General features: G+C 41.9%; 2 protein-coding genes and 1 long non-coding RNA gene across 6 annotated transcripts; 2 read left to right on the top strand and 1 right to left on the bottom strand.

Moving 5' to 3' along the window:
• LOC8077396 (serine/threonine-protein kinase rio2) lies at window positions 6,230–9,891 on the bottom strand. Of its 2 annotated transcripts, none has more exons than XM_021457685.1 (14): window positions 9,755–9,891; window positions 9,497–9,628; window positions 9,343–9,389; window positions 8,812–8,882; window positions 8,596–8,709; window positions 8,329–8,504; window positions 8,137–8,225; window positions 7,927–8,044; window positions 7,592–7,665; window positions 7,466–7,513; window positions 7,219–7,384; window positions 6,987–7,109; window positions 6,820–6,891; window positions 6,230–6,734 (listed from the first exon to the last, which is right to left on the bottom strand). In XM_021457685.1, the coding sequence occupies exons 2-14, from the start codon at window positions 9,578–9,580 to the stop codon at window positions 6,441–6,443; spliced, it is 1,476 nt and encodes a 491-aa protein (XP_021313360.1). In that variant the 5' UTR covers window positions 9,581–9,628; window positions 9,755–9,891; the 3' UTR covers window positions 6,230–6,440. The 2 variants fall into 2 exon arrangements, with proteins under 2 accessions (XP_021313360.1, XP_002459142.1); XM_002459097.2 differs by having other exon boundaries at window positions 7,005–7,109; window positions 9,755–9,890.
• On the top strand, window positions 9,916–14,687 carry LOC8074102. 2 transcript variants are annotated; one of them, XM_021457683.1, is made up of 14 exons: window positions 9,916–10,183; window positions 10,537–10,699; window positions 10,804–10,884; window positions 10,970–11,097; window positions 11,186–11,452; window positions 11,632–11,810; window positions 12,290–12,333; window positions 12,808–12,891; window positions 12,979–13,110; window positions 13,189–13,313; window positions 13,401–13,670; window positions 13,805–13,934; window positions 14,095–14,184; window positions 14,277–14,687. In XM_021457683.1, exons 1-14 carry the CDS (start codon window positions 10,040–10,042, stop codon window positions 14,318–14,320), a joined length of 1,881 nt encoding a protein of 626 aa, XP_021313358.1. In that variant the 5' UTR covers window positions 9,916–10,039; the 3' UTR covers window positions 14,321–14,687. The 2 variants fall into 2 exon arrangements, with proteins under 2 accessions (XP_021313358.1, XP_021313359.1); XM_021457684.1 differs by having other exon boundaries at window positions 10,044–10,183; window positions 10,471–10,699.
• On the top strand, window positions 18,634–23,025 carry LOC8077397. 2 transcript variants are annotated; one of them, XR_002451042.1, is made up of 7 exons: window positions 18,634–18,909; window positions 19,874–20,109; window positions 20,210–20,290; window positions 20,371–20,498; window positions 20,588–20,853; window positions 21,029–21,207; window positions 21,300–21,705. It is a non-coding gene; the product is annotated as an uncharacterized LOC8077397 (long non-coding RNA). The 2 variants fall into 2 exon arrangements; XR_002451041.1 differs by lacking the exon at window positions 21,300–21,705 and adding an exon at window positions 21,717–23,025 and having other exon boundaries at window positions 18,642–18,909.

The following is a 23,025-nucleotide window of genomic DNA, read 5'->3' on the forward strand; positions in this document are numbered from 1 at the left end:
AGAGACAGAATTGTCGCGAGTTAGCGCACGAACAGATATAAGATTCTTGACCAGATGAGGTGCAATAAGGACATTATGTAAATGCAAGGGAGTGGAAGAAGTAGGGATGGAGGTGCGTCCTATTGACCGGGCGGTCAGGAGGCCACCGTTGCCGACAATAATATGACGGGCAACAGGAGAGGGAGAGGAGGTGGTGAGTATACCAGGGTGGGAAGCCATGTGTGAGGACGCGCCGGTGTCCAAGAACCAGTCGTTGGCGTTGCCAGGGGTGGAGTTGAGGGACATCCCGTGGAGCGCAGAGTAGAGCCCAGGCGGTAGAGTGCCGGAGTCAGGCTGCGGTGCAGGCGCGGTGAACGCCATGGCGGCGGGAGTGGGCGCACCAGGGCGCGGTGCAAGAACACTAGGCCGCCAGGTATGCATCGGCCAGGCCTGCACCATGCCCTGCCAGGCGTTGGGAGGAGCAGCCCACGGTGGTGGCGGCGTAGACGAGTTGCCCCCGGCGCTGTTAGTGCTGGACGCAGGTGGGCGTGGACGGTTGTCCGCCTTGCGCTTCTTGCGACGATCACCACCACCTGCATTGTTAGATGGTGCAGGAGAAGGGTTGGTGATGTTCGACACCGGGGCAGACTTCGGGGGAAAGTCATGCGCGGGAACGTCGCGTGCCGCCAGGAGCGCCGTCTGGGCTTCCATCTGCAAGGAGTGCTTGATGCGGTGTTCCTCTTGCAGCAGGTACGACTTGGTGTAGAGGAAGGTCGGCGGCGGCTTCATGGTGGAGAGAACGGCGATCGCCTGACTGAATTTATTGTTCATTCCGCGAAGAGTGTTGATGACGAGCGCCGTGTCGGAGATGGCCGCACCGCAGTCGTAGAGGTTGTCGGCGAGGCGTTTCAGACGACCGCAGTACTCCGCCACAGACATGTCCCCTTGGAACAGGCTGTGGAATTCCTGCTGAATGTAGACGGCGCGTTGCAAGCTGTTGTCGAGGAACTGCCCGGTGATGGCAGTCCAGGCGCTGTAGGCGGTGGTGCGGGGCGAGTAGACGTCACTCCAGATGTCCTTGGACACCGTGGAGTAAAGCCACTGGACGATGCAGGCGTCCACCTGCAGCCACTCCGGATCATCGATCATGGCAGCCGCGTCGATGGTGCCGTCAACATGATTGACGAGATCAAACTTGTTGAAGGTGAGCTCGAAGAAGAACCTCCATTGACGGAAGTTACCGTCATCCATGGTGAGGACAACAGGGACATGATTGTGGATGTTGAGGAGCACGAGGGTGTGAGCAGAGGGAGGGCCGCCGGAACTGGCAGAGGAAGCAAAGGGGTTGGAAGTCACCGATCCGGTGGGGCTCGTCATGGCGAGAGGCAGCGGAAGAGAAGAGGATCAGAAGAAGGTTGATACCATGTAAGAGAGATTAGCTGAAGGATAATGTGGGGGTATAAACCTCTATACCCTCATGGGCCTATATGGGCCGCACCATCAGAGGTGGCTCGCCCCACAGGATGAAGACGTACGGCGCACGACTGGTCGGCGTGCACTGCAAGGCTACAAGATTTTGTACCAAATAGTATACTTTGCTTGTAACTTTGTCCCTTCAGGATATATAAGGAGGGGCAGGGGTCCCCTAGAGGACAGATCATCATATTCTCTCAACACAAATCAATACAACCAGACGCAGGACGTAGGTATTACGCCAACCCGGCGGCCGAACCTGGATAAAAAGCTTGCCCGTGTCTTGCGTCACCATCGAGTTCGTAGTTTGCGCACCGTCTACCGATAAACTACTACCGTGGGTATACCCCAAGGTAGACTGCCGACCAGCTTTCGTCGACAGATAATCACCGCACACTTTACATTCAGTGAAGGCTGTGTACATATACAGGCCGGGCACTCCCACTAACGGCCGATCCTACAATTGAGGCGTGGTGGGAGAGATGACCGGGTACAGGGGAAGCTGTTACAACAGAAAGACTAAGTCCCCATGCCACTAGCCTAAACAATCGCGTTGACAGGATCGAGATGGGTTGCTAATAGCTAAATTTCATTTTCATTTTCATTTTTTTTGAGGAAGCTAAATTTCATAATCCATGACTAAAAGAGTATTGTTTGTCGATTGTTGTAAGAGAAAAATAAATGTCTGAAAGATTCGTCAGATAAACTCAAACAAACAGGCTCACGACGCGCAGCTCCGTCGGATCCGGACAATTCATGGCTACTACCGTGGGTATACCCCAAGGTAGACTGCCGACCAGCTTCGTCGACAGTGGCGCGCCAGGTAGGGGGTGTGCGTACAGCTCTCCCGACGAACGAGATGGTCATCATCCCCGACTTCGTGGCCATGGCGGGCGACTTCACGTTCACCGTCAGCTTCAACAGCTTCACCGCCACGACCACGGAGGAGGTGTAGATCCGATCTGCGCCAACCACTTCTTCATCGACGTCGGCGGCGGCTTCAACCACGCTGGCTACGACTCCAACTACTCCAGCAACGTCTCCGACCACGCCGACAACGCGTCACCCGCTTCTCTGCTACAAAGGGAGGCAGATCGACGACACCGACCTGCTCAGGCTATCGACCAAGTTGTTTGGCCTACTTGCTCTAACCACGAGTCGCAATAATAATCGCCGCGAAGAACGGCGCTACGACAGCCGCGACCACCATCACGACAACAAGTCAAGCAACTCTCCCGACCAGTCTTTCGTCCAAAGATAAGTACAATTCTAATATTTTATTTATTTTTGGCATAATATTTTTAATATTATTATTTTTCAAAACAACTTTTTTAGCCGACTAGTTTTTTCTCCTACACGAGCTTTCTAGAGCCGGTACTGTCTCCGACTCCTCCCTACACGTGCACGAGATCCGCCCTCTGCGTTTCGGGTGGTCGGCAGTAGCTCTGTGACGTGGCTGACAATCCTACGCGTGCCTAGGTTCCGCACCTAATGTTGATTGTTGGCTAGACCAGAGCTGGTACAAGCTTTAGAATGAATTAACTACTCGTGCTAATGTTATAACAAAAAATCTAAAACTTATCTTAGTACTGATTTTTTATCTAAAGGTTATTTATACATCATGTACTACCAATTCTTTATATTTATTTTTCAGGAGTTTGGCCCAGTCGACAAGCTACGCTTGGAGACTCGTCGACTATTCCCTACGCTGTGCCCGGGGACTGCTCCGACCACCGAGCACGTTTACGTTCCCAACCACGCTCGGGGACTTGTCGACTACTCTCTATGCTGTGCTCGAAGACTGTGCCGACCACCGAGCACGTTTACGTTCCCAACCACGCTCGGGGACTTGTCCACCGGTCCCTACGCCGTGCTCGGAGACTGTGCCGACCACCGAGCACTATACGCTCGGGGACTGTTCGACCAGCTCACCAATTTGAGAGTTTTGGGACTGTACCGACCACCGAGCACTATATGCTCGGGGACTGGTCGACCAGCCCACCAATTTGAGAATTCAGGGACTGTACCGACCACCGAGCGTTATATGCTCGGGGACTGGTCGATTAGTCTATTCAATTGCAGAAGACTGTACCGACCACCGAGCGTTATATGCTCGGGGACTGGTCGATTAGTCTATTCAATTGCAGACGGATTGGTAAATTCAATTTTTAGACCTTGCTACAAGGCTCATACTTCGCCTTTCAGCAAGCTCGGGGACTACATCGGTACGATGCATCTGGCGATGCATCTCAGTTTCAGAATTTTTTTGAAGACTTTTCTTTTGACCCTGGCACCACGTGCCTACGTCACCTACTACCAGGCTCGGGGACTAAGTGGGCACACTTCACCTTGCGGTGAATATGCTTGCTTTTTTGAGGTCTATACTTTTCAGAAAAGTAAAGTGGACACACTTCACCAGGAAAGAAATCTTTTTTAATTTAGAGCACCATGCATTCTTCGAACAACCTGCTTCTTCGATGTCAATGTTGATCAACTGTCTTTTGAGTTGGTCAAAATACCGTTGCAGCTGTTTAGGCGACTTTCCTGCTTATTGAAGATGTCAAGCCTCACTGATCGAAGAAGCTCAAGACGGCGTGTTACATCATAATACATGGTGCTCGGAGACTAGCTGTGGGGGTATAAACCCCTATACCCTCATGGGCCTATATGGGCCGCACCATCAGAGGTGGCTCGGTCCACAGGATGAAGACGTACAGCGCACGACTGGTCGGCGTGCACCGCAAGGCTACAAGATTTTGTACCAAATAGTATACTTTGCTTGTAACTCTGTCCCTTCAGGATATATAAGGAGGGGCAGGGGTCCTCTAGAGGACAGATCATCATATTCTCTCAACACAAATCAATACAACCAGACGCAGGACGTAGGTATTACGCCAACCCGGCGGCCGAACCTGGATAAAAAGCTTGCCCGTGTCTTGCGTCACCATCGAGTTCGTAGTTTGCGCACCGTCTACCGATAAACTACTACCGTGGGTATACTCCAAGGTAGACTGCCGACCAGCTTTCGTCGACAGATAATCACCGCACACTTTACATTCAGTGAAGGCTGTGTACATATACAGGCCGGGCACTCCCACTAACGGCCGATCCTACAATTGAGACGTGGTGGGAGAGATGATCGGGTACAGGGGAAGCTGTTACAACAGAAAGACTAAGTCCCCATGCCACTAGCCTAAACAATCGCGTTGACAGGATCGAGATGGGTTGCTAATAGCTAAATTTCATTTTCATTTTTTTTTGAGGAAGCTAAATTTCATAATCCATGACTAAAAGAGTATTGTTTGTCGATTGTTGTAAGAGAAAAATAAATGTCTGAAAGATTCGTCAGATAAACTCAAACAAACAGGCTCACGACGCGCAGCTCCGTCGGATCCGGACTGCAAGTCCTAGCCACAAAGCCCAGAAGCGACTAAAGTTCTAGATTTAGGCCTTGTTTAGTTCCGAAAAGATTTCGGATTTTGGTACTGTAGCATTTTCGTTTGTTTGTGGTAAATATTATCCAATCATAAATTAATTAGGCTTAAAAGATTCGTCTCATAAATTACAGACAAACTGTGTAATTAGTTTTTATTTTCTTCTATATTTAGTGCTTTATGTATATGGCACAAGATTTGATGTGATGGGGAATCTTAAAAAGTTTTTGAATTTCGGGGTGAACTAAACAAGGCCTTAGATTGGCCCTGTTTAGTTACTCGCCCAAAAATTTTTCATCCATCCCATCCAATCTTTGGACACATGTATGAAACATTAAATATAGATAAAAAAATAAACTAATTACACAGTTTGGTTGAAAATCGCGAGACGAATCTTTTAAGGCTAGTTACTCCATGATTAGCCTTAAGTGCTACAGTAACCCATATGTGCTAATGATAGATTAATTATACTTAATAGATTTGTCTTGCAGTTTCCTGACGAGCTATGTAATTTGTTTTTTTATTAGTTTCTAAAAATCCTTTCCGACATCCTTCCGACACATCCGATGTGACACCCAAAAAAATTTTATCCTCAATCTAAACAGGGCCGTGTCACTGACTGTTTCCTGTGGGGGAGTTGAGCTGACATGTCAGCAGGCCTGTGACATCCATCGGTTGTAGAGTGCCTGAACTATATTTTGGAAATGCTTTTGAACCCTTTCTGCTTTTTGTCACCGCAGGAACATTTGGTAATGGAGAAGTTTAATTGCAGCCTGCTGCCAATGTTAATATTTTTTCTCCACCCTCTGATAATGATCCAGAGGTAATAAGGAACACGGTTACGCGCAGGTTACTTATCCCAGAATCTCGAATTAAGCTACGGCAAGTTGAATGACGTTCATGATATATATCAACTTGAAAGTTCACCTGCACAGAACTGTCCTTGACGTGGTTGAAATATGAGCTACACCTACCTGGCCCGAGTTTACATTCACAATGTGCACAGAACTGTCCTTGGAGCCGCTAACAACCGTTTGTGAATCCGAAGTCATTGATAAGCATGTCAATCCATCAGAATGATAGCCGTGGCCAACAATAAGGGAAACAGAAATACCAAACACATTTCATGCCTCTGGTGATTGAGCACATCTAAAACTATATGTGGTCATTACAGCATATTCACTCTGTTCCAAATTATACACTTTCACGTGAAATTTGTCCTAAATCAAACTTCTCTAACTTATGTTTTAGAAAAAATATATTAACATTCCCGCCGTTCCAAGTTAAGTTTATCTGAGGCTACGAAGAAGGAAAAAAGAACATGAAAAAGAAACAGACGATGCTGAAGCAAGGAAATAGCCAGCTGCCAAACATGTATTCTCAGATATTCAGTTGCCAAACATAAGAACCGTGTACAAAAGGTATACAACAAAATAAAAAAATAAAGCCGGAATTGATCAGTGGTCGGTCCCTCGGTTCTACAGTCATACATAATCCTACACTTCATCTATTTTAGCAAGCACTGCCGCAAGAGGCACTGCAGACATTCAGCCATCACCACTTGCACGCCTGCCTCTGGATCTTGGAGTTCATGGTGCCCTTACCCTTGTCCTTGTAGGTGTTCCTGGATGAAACTAGCCTTCTCCCACCCCCATGGGCAGCTGCTATTGCCTTTTTCCTTTGCTTGTTCAATTGTTTCGTGAGCTCAGCATCTTCTTCTTCATCAGCATCCTCTGCCGAGTCATCATCATTATCGTCATCTTCCTGGGACCCAGATAGAAGAGCCTCTCCATTGTCACCTGAGGGAGTACTTTCCAATCCGTTCTCACCGCAACAACTTGTTCCATGCTGTGCAGTGAAAACAAAATGTAAGGAAAATGGTGGCATCAAAAGTTTGCTTATTCAGTCTGATGCTGATGGATAGATGACTAACCTCTTCAGAAAAAGTTCCAGGCACATCTGAATCCCTTGAGGCAAGATTAGAATCAGGCTCATCAGAACCATCCTGAGAGACACAGCCAAAATACACTTCAATACAGTGACTTCTAACTAGAGACTAGCCTGACTTACGGTACAGTCTGCACATATTTACCAAATTACCTTGCTAGGCAGACGTACCTGCTGGTCTATCTTCAAGGAAACCAAAGGCACAGCATCACTGACCTCGTCATCGTCGTCATCATCATCGGAGCTGGAATCATGTCCAGCATCTTCCTCAATGAACTGTATGAAAGTTTGCCAAAAAAAAAAAACAGTATCAGAGGCTGGAAAACAATCTACAAACGTATGCATGATTGCATGAATAACAAATTTGCAGAAACATCTGACATACCTTCTCCATCTCCACTTGCTCTTTCCTGGTAAATCCACTGGCAGCTAGTTCCTTGTCCAAGGAACCAGCAGCCTTTTTCACGGACAAAAAGGAAGGCCTGCTATTTCCTTCATCATCACTTTCAGATCCAGGTTGTTCTTCATTTTTCTCTGACGTCAGATTGAACCTAACAGGAACAAAAGAAATCCCAATAAGAAAAAGATTCTACCGAATTAGGATGATTTGAAGCTTTCTTGCATATACTAACCTTTTGTTAAAGAACTTGTAGATACACTCAATGTCTCGGTCAAAAAACCTGCAAAGGCAAAATTCATTCATTAAAAAAAAATACAAGACACTGCCACATTACTTATCTGATGAGTAAGCTACATACATTTGGGCATTACGATGAGAAACAGACACCATCTGAGGAAAGTCAATAACCGTAATTTTTTCATCATCATCAATCTGCATGACATTGGTATCAGTGAATTTAACTATACACCAACATATAAAAAATATTTTCATATGTAGTATCATTATATTACTATATCAAAAAACTAAGTGCTGGCAAGCTGCAACTAGAAATTATTCGAAAATGGATCCAGCTCATGTGTTTGCCACAAAAAGGTCTTGTTCCATAGTATCTTATCCAGATAAGTTTTACTTCTACAAAGGATTTAAAACTTATAAATCAACACAAACAAGGAAAGGAAAAGGAAGAGATACCATGATATTGAACTCATTAAAGTCACAATGTATCAGTCCATGCTCTGCTAAACGAACTATAAGACCAAGAATTGTGTCAAAAACATCATCTGGATTTTGTAACTCTTTCACTTGAACACTACAGAGCATAAAGCAACTTGTATCAGGATCTGCCTGACAGAACATACTATTCAACTAATATGAATCCACAGTTGACAGATATATGCTTACAGAGGATATCCCTGCACAAGTGACATGATCACACAGTGCCGATTGCAATCCACAGCAGTTGGAACAGGGAAACCATGGTCCCCTAAAGCCTGGAGATATAAGCAGTCAAGGATCAACCAAACAAAAAGGAAAATGAAAAAGAGCACATAGATCAGATATACTTAAAATAAATAGAATAAGAGAAAAAAAGACCTTCATAAAGGCAAATTCCTTCAAGGCTGCAAGTCGTGAGAGGTATAGCCAATTAAAGCTCCTTCGGTGCCTTAGATAGTCACGTTTAGATTTCACAGCCCTAAAAGATGTCCTGCCCAACCTATGAAGCTTCATGGCGAGTATTGTGCCATCCTCTGTGGCAACCTCAAATATATCTGCATATCACAGAGATATTAGAAACAACTTCATGTGCCTTTGCCACATTACTTATAAAACAAAAGAACGCACACTATGAACACAACATACCAGACTCCTTTCCAACACCGATCTGACGGCCAACTGAAGCAAAAACTCCTCGATTAACCAAAGTCTTGATGGCAAGGAAGTCATATCCTAGATAGGTGAGCCGATATCCGTCGTCTGTATGGAACAAAACCAATAAAGCAATAAAGACTTGAAGCTAAGTGCTACTGCGCTAGCAACCCAACATTCTATAATCATGATTAACTGTCAACAACTCACATTTAGTGGCATCATGATGCACTAGCTTGTTCTTCAAAAGATTCCTCAGCACTTTGTATGTACCTCCATGCCTAAACTCATAAAGCATAAGAACATATTCCACTGAGATAGAGTACAGATGCTTTCCGCTCAGCAAACAATAACTTCATTTGACATTTGTTTTAAGTGGTTAGACCAAAAAATAAACATCATTAAGACTAACATTAGCTGCAGCAAGCCTCCATGTTTTCAGACTAATTGTTTTCAGCATATTGATGTTTATACAAAACATATCTTTGTTTTGGCCTACTGAAAGGATAGGCAAAAAGATGGAGAGTTTATGCTACTTTATGCACCACAAGGTAGAATAGCAAACCAGAACTAAAGAAATTGCATACTGCACAAGGTCCAAATACCAGCAGTACCACCTCTGATCATCAACATGCTAAAATTGCAATTACATCCCAAAACAATGATTTCGATATCACAGCAAACATACTACCAGTTAACATCTAAAAAAAACTAGCAACCACAAGCAAAAGGAAATCTTACTTGAGTCCGGCGATCCTGTCGACAAGTTCTGCTGGAACAATCTCGTGCTGTGACAAGTCCAAAAAAAAAAACACACCCTTAAGTCGCGGAAACCGGCGATTGATTTAACATGTAACAGGATGCGAGGTCGGTGCAGGGTATTGGGGAATCTTACGTTGCGCATGCCCATCTCGACGGCGGTGAGGACGCGGAAGTCGTCCTTGGAGAGGTAGCGAAGGGCGTTCACGTCAAGCTTCATGGTGTCCTCCTTCTCCTCCTGCTGCTAGCTGCTGCAGCCAGGGCGGACCTGATGATTTTTGCAAAAAGTTGGAAGTAAGCAAAGCATAAATAAAATAGTAGCCAAATAGCTTTAAGTTAGGGTTTGGGCGCTCGATTTCGCACAGCAGGCAGGGAGTAGAAGGGGTGGGAATACCTAGTGAGTGTTCGTCGCCGGCGAAGAGACAGGTAGGGCTGCAGGGGCGGCGGCGGCGGTAGCCCACCCAGTCGTCAAGCAGAGAGAGAGAGGGGAACACAGAGACAGAGCGGATGCGGGTGGAGTGAATCGAACGGCGGTAGCCCAGTCCTTCCAGGTCCAGTCCAGGGATGTCCAGCCCAGGCGGAGCGCAATGGGCTGACGTGGACCTTCTAGGCCCAGCTAGTCGGCTGTCGTCGTCCCCGGCGGCCCTGACAAGGAAGCTCGGCGCCCTCCCTGGCGGCCATGATCCTCCCCTCCCCTCCCCTCCCCTCCCCTCCCTCTGGCTCTGGCCTCTGCCCATCTCCCACACCGGCGACGCTCTCCCTCTCCCTCTCCCTCTCCCTCAGCATTCTGCTATACCAGCGGCATCTCGGTTCCCTTGACAAGGTACGGAACGGAGGCCCTACCACCTGGATCCTATTTTCTATTTCCTGTTGCACGCGACGAGATTAATATAATGCTGAATGCACATTAGCAGTGTCCTCTACTGGTACATACTATGCTCCATGTACAAATTTTGATTGATTATTACGGCTAAAAATTGGACATAAGTTTATCTCATCTTAGCCAATGATGAATACATATAGGAGTGTTTTGATCCACATTGCACTGCATCATTGTACTGTTTTGACCCACATTTTGCGCTTCTCTTAAAAAAAAAACTTCTGCTTCAGTGTTTGGAAGACGGTTAGAAGTAATAGGGTCGGTGGTCATCTCACAATAACTTATTTTACAAGAAGAAGAATCAAAGTACTTATCTCACAAGAAGCTCATCAAAGAACAAAAGAATGGATGATCTTACAGGAAGCTCAAAGAAGAATAAAAGGACTTCTCTCTCAAGAAGGCCAGCAAAGAACAAAAGAATTTGCAAAGAAGGAGAGACAACTGAGTTACTGATTTCAGGTCTGCTTGTCCTTCCTTATTTATGCTCATGTTTCTTACAGCTCTATCTGACACTCACAGTTGTATCATGTTTCTTTAACTACATGACCTGGATATGGAATCAGATCAAGATGTCTTGAGTGAGCTGAGTCCGGAAGTTGCATCAAATTTGTCTAGAAGCGTTGTCTCACTTTCTCTGTCCCATGGTGACTGTGTGCTATTGTTTTCTTACTTCCCAGACATTTTTAAACACTGGCAATTATAATTGGTTAAAATTAAGATATTGTGCAGAAAACAAGGTGTTGTTTGCATGCTCGGGCATACCTGTACAGCTTGGGGGGCCTGTTTCAGGGTTTCTGACTTCAGCAAGTTTGGTTAAAGCTTTCAATGATAAAAGAACAGACCATGGTAACTTGAAGGTTGGTGCTGCTGATCGCCCTTTAGTATTTTTTCTCTTTTACATGAGATAACTGTGACCATTGTTTACACGTTGCTTTATCTTTATAGATTGAAGTGCGCCATGAACACAACCTTGTCACAGGGTTTTTGGGACAATATGATTTAGATCGTGACATTGCTGTTGTCAACGTCAAGAACTTCCCTGGTCTTTCTCCCATAGTTTTCCGGAGTCGTACATCATTTCCACCCCATACTAATGCAGTAGCTCTAGGCTGTGGCAGCGATGGCAAGTTAATCACCAAAAGTGGGATACTGAATTTTGATCCAAGCGGAGATTTCCTATCACGTATGCTATCCACTTGTAAAATCACTGAGGTACATTTGCGTTACAATATGTCAATATCAGCAGTATTTTAATCTGTTTCTGTATTCAGTAGAGTGTATCTCTTGGGCGATAAAATGATGTTTTCCTATGTTACTCTTGTTTGATTTCAATTTATTTTATTCCATTTCACTCTTGTACCTCTGGCCTGTAATTCTTTTCTTTTCTTTAGGTTTGTGAAGGTGGTCCACTTTTTGATTTTGATGGGGGCTTTCTTGGCATGAACCTTTCCTCCTGTGCAGAAGGAACCTTTTGCCTGCCATCAATTACAGTTCTTGATCAGTGGTGGCATTGTATGTGTCTGGGAGATATTAGATTTCCTCTACTCTTAAATTCTTCTAAGGAAGTGAGGTATTTCTCTACTTTTAAGTTTCCCGCTACCCACATGATTTAATGAGGCTGGCAGTTTAGTGCTAAATAACTTATAGGAGTTGTTTACTGGGATCACTGGGTGTTGTTCCTTCTGTAGATTTTCTGGTATTTTAGTTCCTGTTTTCGATGCATTCGTTAATAATAACTTTTCCACCTATACTGATACATTTTCTGTCCTATTGGCACATGCTATTGCTGTCGCATACTACTATCTTCCTTGTGTCAATGTTGAAGCTAGTGCTTTTTTCTAATTAGAGGAAATTATGTCCACATTTAATGCACTCCTGACTTGGTGGCTTTATCAAACAATTGTTCAATTCTTTCTTGTCTTCTTGAAATATTTATAGCCATACTACTCCAGGCTCTTTTCATACAATCATATTCGAGTAGGTTTGAATGTTAATATGCTGGTTTGATCCATTTTACTTTTGTGAACTCAAGTTGTTCTTCTTCCACAGGGTTCGAGGAAGTTCCAGTGATGAGGTGTCTAATTATCATAAAGGTGAACACATAGTGACACTTCAAAAAATAGTTTGTTTTGTGTAGTTTATGTTCGTTTGTAATGATATGTATTTGTAAAATCGCCTTAAGTACCTTTTTCATTTTTCTTCTGGGACCTATTGATGAGCTTGGCTTGCAAATTATAAGATGTTTTGGCTTTTCTAGATACATTGTTTTCACTATGCATCTAGATATAGTGTATATCTAAGTACATAGTAAAAGCTATATATCTTATAATTTGGAATGGAGGGAGTACTTAATTGATTTAGTGCTAACCAGTTAAAAAGTTTACTCTAATCATGGATATATTCAAGCAGAATCACTTGACTTGTCAACTCAGGCTGTCATCGTATGTTGCTTGTGTGCTCTAATGTTATGCATGTAATTTTAGAACTTTATGTGAATTTACTTATCACACCCAATATTAGCAGATATTAGTGCTAATCACTTGACCTATTTTGTGTTGTTGCACCAGTATATAGGGATGCGCTTAACAAAGATGAACTTGAGGGTCTGGAATCCCTGGGCTATCCTGAGCCTCCAAAATCAATGTTACCTGGTGAGTCTGCAGTAAGTACTATGCCTTTTATGCAGATGTTTACAGCTTTGCCCACTTACAAGTATTGTGCCTTGTATCTTCAACCAGATGGCATTGTTTTGGCCTATACTTTTGAAGAACCATTTGGCGACATATATGATAAAGGTGTCTGGAGTGAACTTAGGGGAATGGCTGCCACTAACATACAAGAAAATATCGTTGCACTTGCTTCATTCAATGGTGATTTATAATATTGTGCTGTTACTATCTCATATTTGTACCTGATCAGAACTAATAATGGTCAATCATCTCATGCAGGGAAAAAAAGGTTTTTTGCTTGCACAGGTTGTTTTATTGAATGGAATGGCTGTACCACTATTCTGACTGCAGCGAGCTTGATTAGAGATACTTTTTTTGAATACGATATTGTTAAAAACTTGAGGGTTGGTGTTTCTAGTTATCAACATCTGACCCCTGTTCTGTTAAAGTGTTAATAAACAACTAAGTCTTAATTATTGTGTCATTTTCAGATTGAAGTGGTGCTTCCAAGCAAGGACCGTGTAGATGGGATATTGCAACATTATAATTTACATTACAATATTGCTTTAGTCAATGTCAATGGTTACTGTCCTAGCCAACCAGTAAAAATTCAACATCGGGGCCGAGAAATATGTGATGTAGTAGCTGTAGGCCGTATCTTCGAATCTGGTGAATTAATGGCTTCAAGAGGGAGAGAGGTGTGCTTGGTGGGCACCCATGATTGTGGATATCTTGAACACTCTAACTGTATAATCACTAAGGTATGCTTGTTGTTTCCTCTCCTATTATTGCATGATTGAAGGTCATGGTTGCATTGGGCTGTGTGACTTAATTACCATATCTGTTTGAGATTACCAAACAACAACTTCTCCATGTCTCCATGTCACCTGGTTAGGCTGGTATTGGAGGACCCCTTCTTGATTTTGATGGGAAATTTGTTGGCATGAACTTCTACGGCAACAGAGGAAATCCGTTCCTATCATGGCCTGAGATTCTTCATGTCCTGGGATATTTTGAGAAAAAAAGTATGTCTATTTCTTTCTGGGTATTCATGTGTATCATACAATGTATTTAGGTTTCAAGCTTGCAGTTGTGTGATCAATCTGAAAGAAATTGTTGAAGCAGGTTCAGTAAAGCACTAAAACATACTGATCAATTAAGTATATTCCTTGGTGTGTTTAATAGGACTGTTACTGAAGCTGGCTATGATGGTTATGCATCTCGTAAGCTTGATGACTGGACTATTGCTGGAGATATCAGTGACAAGTTTAATAGGTATTCTAATGCATCAAATCATTACATAAGTTCATTTTTTTTATGAGTTTGTGGATGACATTACACATCGTGGCCATATTGTTGAATGACAGTTGGGACGTGCCCAAGCCATATTGGTGTCGCCCTGATAAACTGAGAAGACATGTATACAAAGTACGAACCAATTGTTGGGCCAATCGCTCCACAGAACCATAGCTCCGGTGAGCTACTGAGCCACAGCTTCAGCAGTAGCTGCAACGAGCATGCCGGGTGAACGGAGTGACGACATTGAATGGCTTTCTTAATAGCTTATCTGATGACCTGTCTGGGTTGTGCCCGGTTTCTTAAGTTATGATAGGGTACTGTGCTTTGTCTCGTAAACCATTACTTACTTTTTAGTATAGGAGTGGTGTTAGTTGTGTAACTATACTTGCTCTATTCATAATCAAACATTTAGGTCTGTCATGCATAATTTAATGATGAGGCCATTTGTCTAGAATCATTTGTGGAGTACCATTCAAATATTGACGTGGCATGGGCACATGGCTATTCATAAGAGCAAGTAAACCAATTGGCTTATAGGCTATAGCCAAGTAAATATTTTTGCTCATGTAGAAGAGAGAAGGAAGGAGAGAGAAGAGAGAGTTTGGCTTTCGTGTAAACACCAAGCTGGCAGTGAAGCATAGATATTGGTGGGCCCAGATAGAAGTATACTCCCTTTATATTGGTAATTTAAGTCGTTTTGAACAAGGCTCTTAGATATTGGGAATATAAATCATGAATAACTTTTAATTTGTTGAGTTTGGAAATGTGAAAACTATATGAATATTGTCTTAAAAAAATATTTTCATAAAAATATGCATATGTCACTTTCTAATAGATATATTTTTATCATATATCTATACCTAATAATAAAGAGGCAAAATTTCAGTTCACCTTAGATTTTCATCCAACTTATAATTATAAATTGATTTGATTTTGACCAATTCACTTGAAATTGGAGTAGGATTGGCAGCGCCGCAGCGGATTCTCCTTGGTTCGGGCCGTTTTTCTGCGTTGGGTGGGCCGGGTCGCCTTGGTTTTCAGCTTTCCTCTTCCATCCGTGTAGCCAGCCCTTCTTGTTTTCCTCTTCTAGCCGCGCAGCCAGCTCTTCTTTATCCGGGCATTTTTTTTAGTTTTGTGTGTATGTCACGCGGATCTCAGTCATAATCATACTAGAATTAGTGCCTTCAACAATATTTTTAAAAACAAATACATATCTCTGTTTAAAAAAACAAGGCTCGATGTGAACTCATCGTAGATGCATTGGTTAGGTTTCTTATGTATCCACCTAAATTTAAAAATTCTTGATCTATCGTATTTTTTCAAATTTATTTTAGAATTTAAAAACATTAATCTCTCCGTATAAGATTTAGAAGTCATTTTGGATAAAGTTTGGGTTAAATATTAGGAATATAAATCATCAATAACTTTTAAATTGTTGAGTTTGCAAATGTGAAAATTATATGAATAGATTTGTCTTAAAAATACTTTCATAAAAATATACTTATATCATTTTTTTCTAAATATTTTTATCTATATCTATATCTTTTTCTAATATATAATTGTGAAAATTTCAGTCCACCAATCTTTCTATCCGCCAAATTTGGTTAAATTTGAGATGCTTTGACCCTCCAAGATTCCTGGAATGACTTAGATAGAGGGGGCAACATGTGAGAAATGAGATGATGATAGATCAATTTATTTCATTCCACAAACCAAACAAAAAAAAACTAAGAACGAAACGATTGTTCGTCGGCGATTTTATTTGGTGAAATTTAAAACAGCCGGGGAATAATCAATCAAGATTGAATCTATCTACCCTAATAATGCACCGAGTTTTTCTTTCCTACCTCCACACAAAAAAAAACGTCCCCTGCTGAGGAGCCCTCTCTCCATCCATCCACCAAGAAAAGTGTACCCAGAAACACAACATGTTCAAAATAAACTGTATAGATTTAGTTTGAGCATTATCTCTCCTTACTCGCTCAAATCCAAAGGCTAAGATTGCTTGTGTCAACCTCCTCAGCATTTCCCGCCTGCCCGCAACGAAAACCCAAAGACACCTGCCACCGCTAACTAATCACGTATTGCCGCCGCTAATCATGCATTGTTGCCGCTAATCACATATACCGTTCCCATCGGGCTCGCCCTCCCAAAAGGACCGCCGCCGCAGGCGCTATAGCAACCCTCCGGCGACACTGTCCACCATGCCATCTACCACAGTACCACACGACGCCGCATCCGGTGTCCTGCCTGGCGGCCGTGGCCTCGCACTTTGGCGCTGCCGCCGGCGGGAAGGTGTGCCTGAGGTGTCCGCTGTCTCTGTACTCCTTGCTGAGCGTCCTCTCCGTCATGGCGTCCCTCCATGGAGCGAAGTCAGTGCTGTCGTCGCTCTCATCGCCGAGCGGATGCTTCGTACCTGGCCACGACGACGCAGCGGCCGGTGGTCGGTGGATATCAGTAGGTGGCCGACTAGGTACATATCTCATATCTGAAAGATTATTATTAGGATCACTGAGTTTGGATTGCTTTACGTCGATTTGTGCAGATCGCCCATCGCTTCCTTCGTTGCTCAAAGTAATATAAAACAATCTACTCTACGGCTATAACTTCAGAGAGGAAAGTCATGGAATGGAAAAGGACTCCCTGTACCTATTTCTTGGGCAATTCTAGCTTAGAAATTTATAATCTTTATTTGTTGTACTTCCAGATTGCCATCACAAAGACAATGATCTTTGTTGTACTGCTTCTCAGTGCCATCGGGAAACTAAGGCCTTGTTTAGATGCAAAAACTTTTTAGATTCGTGATTTACAGATAAACTGTGTAATTAGTTATCTTTTTTATCTATATTTAATGTTATATGCATGTGCCGCAAGATTCGATGTGATGGGGAATCTTGTAAAGTTTTGGGTTTTTGGGTGTATCTAAACAATGCCTAATATTATTAGTTTGGATTTGATGAAATTTGTGTAGAATCTACACCATTGCATGCTTCCTGTAGTACTTCTGAAATGCCAGTTTTCAAAGCAGCAACAGCGCTCTACTGGAACAAGATTTCAGAACTTCAGAACTCCAAGAAGCAAGGATCGGTAAAAATTTATTTTATCTTATAGTCATTTGATTTTATCTACAACAAACAAACACTTCCTCTCTTCTATAGGAAATTGGCCAGCTTCCTTGCATACAACTTCATGAAGTCATGAAATGCTGAAAGACCGACGTTTATCGACACTGTAAGCTTATATAATTTCTATGTACATTCACTGAGGACGAAATTCATAGTGAATATTTTGAAGAGCAACGCAAATGAATGTATACATAATATCCTTAGAGAACTCCAGTTCTACTTCAACAAATAAATTAGCTGAAATATATGAGATATGATTTTATTGTGCCTTGTTATGCATTAGCATTTTCTAGAATTAATGTAACTTAAACTATCAAAAAATATCGATGTTTATTTTTTTAAGTGTACCCTAGAATGAAACCGTGGCGTGCCACGGGCACTATACTAGTGGAAGTAAATTTGCCGTGTAGGAGTAAGATCCCATTCCCTTTTTTTAGGCCCTGTTTAGTTGCCCACCCAAAATTTTTTCGTCCATCCCATCGAATCTTTGGACACATGCATGGAACATTAAATGTACATAAAAAATAAACTAATTACACAATTTGATTGAAAAACGTAAGACGAATCTTTTAAGCCTAGTTACTCCATGATTAGCCTTAAGTGCTACAATAACTCATATGTGCTAATGATAGATTAATTATGCTTGATAGATTTGTCTTGTAGTTTCCTGATGAGCTATATAATTTGTTTTTTTATTAGTTTCTAAAACCCCTCTCGACATCCTTCCGACACATCCGATGTGACACCCAGAAAATTTTCATCTCCAATCTAAACAGAGGCTTAAGCAACATATCACATTCCCAGCTGAGCTCTACCCTTCAAGATTCTTCGAATGACTTACAATTTGAGATAGAGGGAGCAACATGTGAGAAAATGAGATGATGATAGATCAATTTATTTCATTCCACAAACCAAACAAAAAAACTAAGAACGAAACGATTGTTCGTCGGCGATTTTATTTGGTGAAATTTAAAACAGCCGGGGAATAATCAATCAAGATTGAATGGAAGTAAATTTGCCGTGTAGGAGTAAGATCCCATTCCCAGCTGAGCTCTACCCGAGAACTGTATCCCTAGGCTGGGCTGGCCCATTCCACAGAGGGGGCCTGCGCTTGGTTCATGCGGGCCCGTCTCTTCCCTTCCCTTGTGTTGCCCCAGGCAGCCGCGTGTCAGCGTCCGCTCCTGTCCCGCATACAGTAAGAGCAACTCCAACCCAAGTCCCTAAATTAAGCCCTTAAATTTTTATTTACATGCTATAATAAAAAAAGTAGAAGCTCAAATTAAGACCCAACTCCAACCCACCTCCTAAACAAGTAGGTGAGAGCCCAAGTAAGAGGTGGGTTGAAGTTGATTTTTTTGAATCAAGTCCCTAGATTTAGAATAGGGACTTGTTTAAGAGGTGGGTTAGAGTTGCTCTAAGCGCGGACGGATCCTTCTCCTTCCCCGGCGCCGTCGGCCCTGGCAGTGGCAGGTGAAGCTCGGCGCCATCCCTCTGTAAATCTCCCGCACCAGCGACGGTCTCCCCCCACCTCCTCAGCATCCTGCTATACCAGCGGGATCTCGGTCCACTTGACAAGGTACGGAGACGCTAGCTCCCGGATCCTATTTCTGTTTCCTTTTGCACGCGACGAGATTATATGAACACGAGTTATTATTGGTTTCTGAAGAAACTTGAGTTATTAAGATGGATTAGAATTTGGAATGCCGAATGCAGATTAGCAGTGTCCTGTACCGGTACATGCCTCATGTACAAAATTTGATTAATTACGGCTAAAAATTGGACATAAGTTTATTTCATTTTAGCCAATGATGAATACATAGGCAATGATATAGGAGTGGTTAGGCAGTAAATGGATCTAGAGTTGACTGCACACATAATAAAATTTACAAGAAACGATAAAGGCTTAAGCAAGCTCACTTCAGTCATATCAAGTTTTGAGGGGTTCTTTTTCCTTGTGGCAGAACAGAGATGCAAGTGGGCTTGCCATCAAGTCCGCAAATAGGCCATTTTCCTATTTGCGGACATGCCCGCTTGCATCCCTGCCATGGAGAATACACATGTAGAAAGTTGAAGTTCATTGATACTGTTGTACTCAACAGTACAAACTTAAATTGATCAGGTGGAACATCTTGATTGTATCTCAGATTAGTCCTCCATGACATAGTTGGACTAAGAATGAGCTTATGCTGCTAAATAGTTTTGGAGACCCCTACAAAAATTATCAAAGTTTGTAAATTTTGTTTGTGTATGTATGCCCGATCTGAAAAAGGTACTGAGACAACCCCTTGTGATGGATTTGCTTTGGTAGTTGTCTGGAATATTGTCCCAACAAACTCATTGAGTAAATGGAATTTAGTTTTACTTATTTATTAGGTCGTGTGTATCAAAAAGTTGAGTTTAGAGCTTACAAGAAAGCCTATAATAGGCCACGAGCCATCAGAATTGACATGATACATAAGTATTTTTGTGTTACTTTTACTGCATCATTTTACTGTTTTGACCCACATTTTGCACTTTTCTAAAAAAACCTTCTGCTTCAGTGTTCAGAAGATGGTAAGAAGTAATAGGGTTGGTGGTGATCTCACAAGGACTTATTTCACACGAAGCTCAAAGAATAATCAAAGAACTTATCTCACAAGAAGCTCAACAAAGAACAAAAGAATTGATGATCTTACAGGAAGCTCAAAGAAGAATAAAAGGACATATCTCTCAAGAAGGTCAGCAAAGAACAAAAGAATTCGCAATGAAGGAGAGACAACTGAGTTACTGATTTCAGGTTTGCCTGTCCTTTTTATCTCATATTTCTTACAGCTCTATTTGACATTCACAGTTGTTGTATCACGTTTTTTAACTACATAACCTGGATATGGAATCAGATCAAGATGCCTTGAGTGAGCTGAGTCCAGAAGTTGCATCAAATTTGTCTAGAAGTGTTGTCTCACTTTCTCTGTCCCATGGTGATTATGTTTCTCTCTTACTTCACAGTCATTTTTAAACATCACTAATCATAAATGTTTAAAACCACGATATTGTGCAGAAAATAAGGTGTTGTTTGCATGCTCGGGCATACCTGTACAGCTTGGGGGACCTGTTTCAGGGTTTCTGACTTCATCAAGCTTGGTTAAAGCTTTAAATGGTAAAAGAACAGACCATGGTAACTTGAAGGTTGGTGTTGCTGATCACCCTTTGCTATTTTTTCTCTTTTACAGATGATAATTGTGACCGTTATTTACACTTTTGCTTTATCATTATAGATTGAAGTGCGCCATGAACAAAATCTTGTCACAGAGTTTTTGGGACGATATGATTTAGACCGTGACATTGCTGTTGTCAACGTCGAGAACTTCCCTGGTCTTTCTCCCATAGTTTTTCGTAGCCGGACAACATTTCCACCCCATACTAATGCAGTAGCTCTAGGCTGTGACAGCTCTGGCAATTAATCATCAAACGTGGGATACTGAATTTTGATCCAAGCGGAGATTTCCTATCACGTATGCTGTCCACTTGTAAAACCACTGAGGTACATTTGCATTACAATATGATGAGTATTTTAATCTGTTGCTGTTCAGTATTCAGTAAAGTGTAACTCGGGCTATAAAATGATGTTTTTCTTATGTTACTCTTGTTCAATCTCAATTTATTTTATTTGATGTTATTCTTGTATCTCTGGCCTGTAATTCTTTTCTTTTGTTTAGGTTTGCGAAGGTGGTCCACTTTTTGATTTTGATGGGAACTTTCTTGGCATGAACCTTTCCTCCTGTGCTGAAGGAACCTTTTGCCGGCCATCGATTACAGTTCTTGATCAGTGGTGGCATTGTATATGCCTGGATGAGAATAGATTTCCTCTACTCTTAAAATCTTCTAGTGAACTGAGGTATGTCTCTCTCCTATAATTTCCTGCTCCCATCATGATTTAATGAGGCTGGCAGTTTAGTGCTAAATAACTTACATGAGTATAACTTACAGGAGTTTTGTTTACTGGGACTGTTGGGTGTTGTTCCTTCTGTAGATTTTCTGGTATTTGTAGTTCCTGTTTTCAATGCACTCAACTACTTCTCCACCTGTGCTGATACATTTTCTGTCCTATTGGCAAATGCCATTACTGTCATGTACTACTATCTTCCTTGTGTCAATGTCGAAGCCGGTTCCTTTTTTCTAATTAAAGGAAATTCTGTTCACATTTAATAGTAAATAAATGGCCTTCGGTATCTCCTGACTTGGCGGCTTTAGCTAACAGTTGCTTAATTCTCCGGTCTTCTTCATATTTATATCCATACTACTCCAGGCTCTTTTCCTACAATCAAATTCGTGTAGGTTTTGAATGTTAGTGCGCTGGTTTGATCCATTTTACTTTTGGGTACTCAAGTTGATGTTCTTCCACAGGGCTGGAGGAAGTTCTAATGACGAGGTGTCTAATTCTCATAAAAAAGGTGAACACATAGTTACACTTCAGACATCTCAAAACAGTTTGTTATGTGTAGTTTATGTTATTTTGTAATTATATATATTTGTAATTTGTAAAATCACCTTAAATATTTCATTTTCTTGTGTTACCATATTTATATCTTATTTATATGGTCTTCCGTCCATTTTAGCAATAATATTTACTAAATACCCAAGTGATATTTACTTTGACGAAAAATGACTTAACTGCATCTTCCTTTCATGTTTTTTTAATATTTACTAAATCACTTACTTGTATGGTCTTCCTTTCATGATTTTTGTTTTCAGGCCTTATAGGTAATTTTGATGTTTATGTACAATAATATTTTAGCAATAAAAGTTTTTGTTATGTACTTCAATATTTAGCAATAAAACCATGACTTGCAAAGGTGTGAATACCATTCCATTCTATATAACAAAAGGTTACTCCTTGAGACTAAATGCACTTGCTCTTGAAACACAGGCATGCCATATGCTCCCCTTGTCCAAAAAGAAAGTAATCTCACTTTTACTATAAAAGTATCAATGTTTTTGTTGCGTTCTTGTTGGTTGCATCTCATATTTATTATTTTGAAAAAGTTTTAAAAATCCATTTATATGTCAATTACATATTATTTTTGGCAATCTTGTACAATCTCCTTGCTATTTTCCCATTTTCCTTGCTATTTTTTCAAGGTTCTAGATACTTTCAGGAGCATCAAATACTTCATTTGAGTCTACTATCACTTCCTATATGGTCTTGTTTGGATTTTTTTTGGAAGCACTTGGATAATTTTTATGTTTGATTGATTGAAACCTCGGTAGGTATGTACCAGATTTTTTTAAAATGAAAAAAATGAAACCGTCCTATGGTAAGATGTCTTGGTTTTAGAGCTGGGAGAAGAAAAATCATACCATAACGATGGTTTTATTAGGAGAGTATATTGTTGCCTCAGGAAGGAAGGAAGGAACGATCACCTCAGGATCCAGTCTCCTTTCCCAGGGCCCCAGGCCCAAGCGACGTGGACTCTAGGCCTGGAGGCGTCGTGACTCGCCCGTTATCTAGACTAGATGGGCTGAGTCCAGAACTCCCAATCCCCAGATCCACTGGGAACTCGAGACACTATGGATTATTATTTCGCTTTCGTAGTTGTTTGGAGTACTCTGCTGTCCCAACAAACTTATTTGAGTGAAGAGTAAAGGCCTTGTTTATTGTTTACTTCCAAAAAATTTTGCAAAATATGAATAATATCCCTTTCGTTTGTATTTG

Source organism: Sorghum bicolor, chromosome 3, assembly GCF_000003195.3.
Source record: "Sorghum bicolor cultivar BTx623 chromosome 3, Sorghum_bicolor_NCBIv3, whole genome shotgun sequence".
Lineage (NCBI taxonomy): Eukaryota > Viridiplantae > Streptophyta > Magnoliopsida > Poales > Poaceae > Sorghum > Sorghum bicolor.

Coding starts and splice junctions, on each gene's coding strand:
- LOC8077396 (XM_021457685.1), bottom strand. CDS start 9,580: ATGAAGCTTGACGTGAACGCCCTTCGCTACCTCTCCAAGGACGACTTC. Junction 7,110..7,218: donor AGCAAGTGGAGATGGAGAAG/GTATGTCAGATG, acceptor ACTTTCATACAG/TTCATTGAGGAAGATGCTGG. Junction 6,735..6,819: donor CTGGAACTTTTTCTGAAGAG/GTTAGTCATCTA, acceptor TTCACTGCACAG/CATGGAACAAGTTGTTGCGG.
- LOC8074102 (XM_021457683.1), top strand. CDS start 10,040: ATGATCCTCCCCTCCCCTCCCCTCCCCTCCCCTCCCTCTGGCTCTGGC. Junction 12,334..12,807: donor GGTGTCTAATTATCATAAAG/GTGAACACATAG, acceptor TTGTTGCACCAG/TATATAGGGATGCGCTTAAC. Junction 13,671..13,804: donor CTAACTGTATAATCACTAAG/GTATGCTTGTTG, acceptor TCACCTGGTTAG/GCTGGTATTGGAGGACCCCT.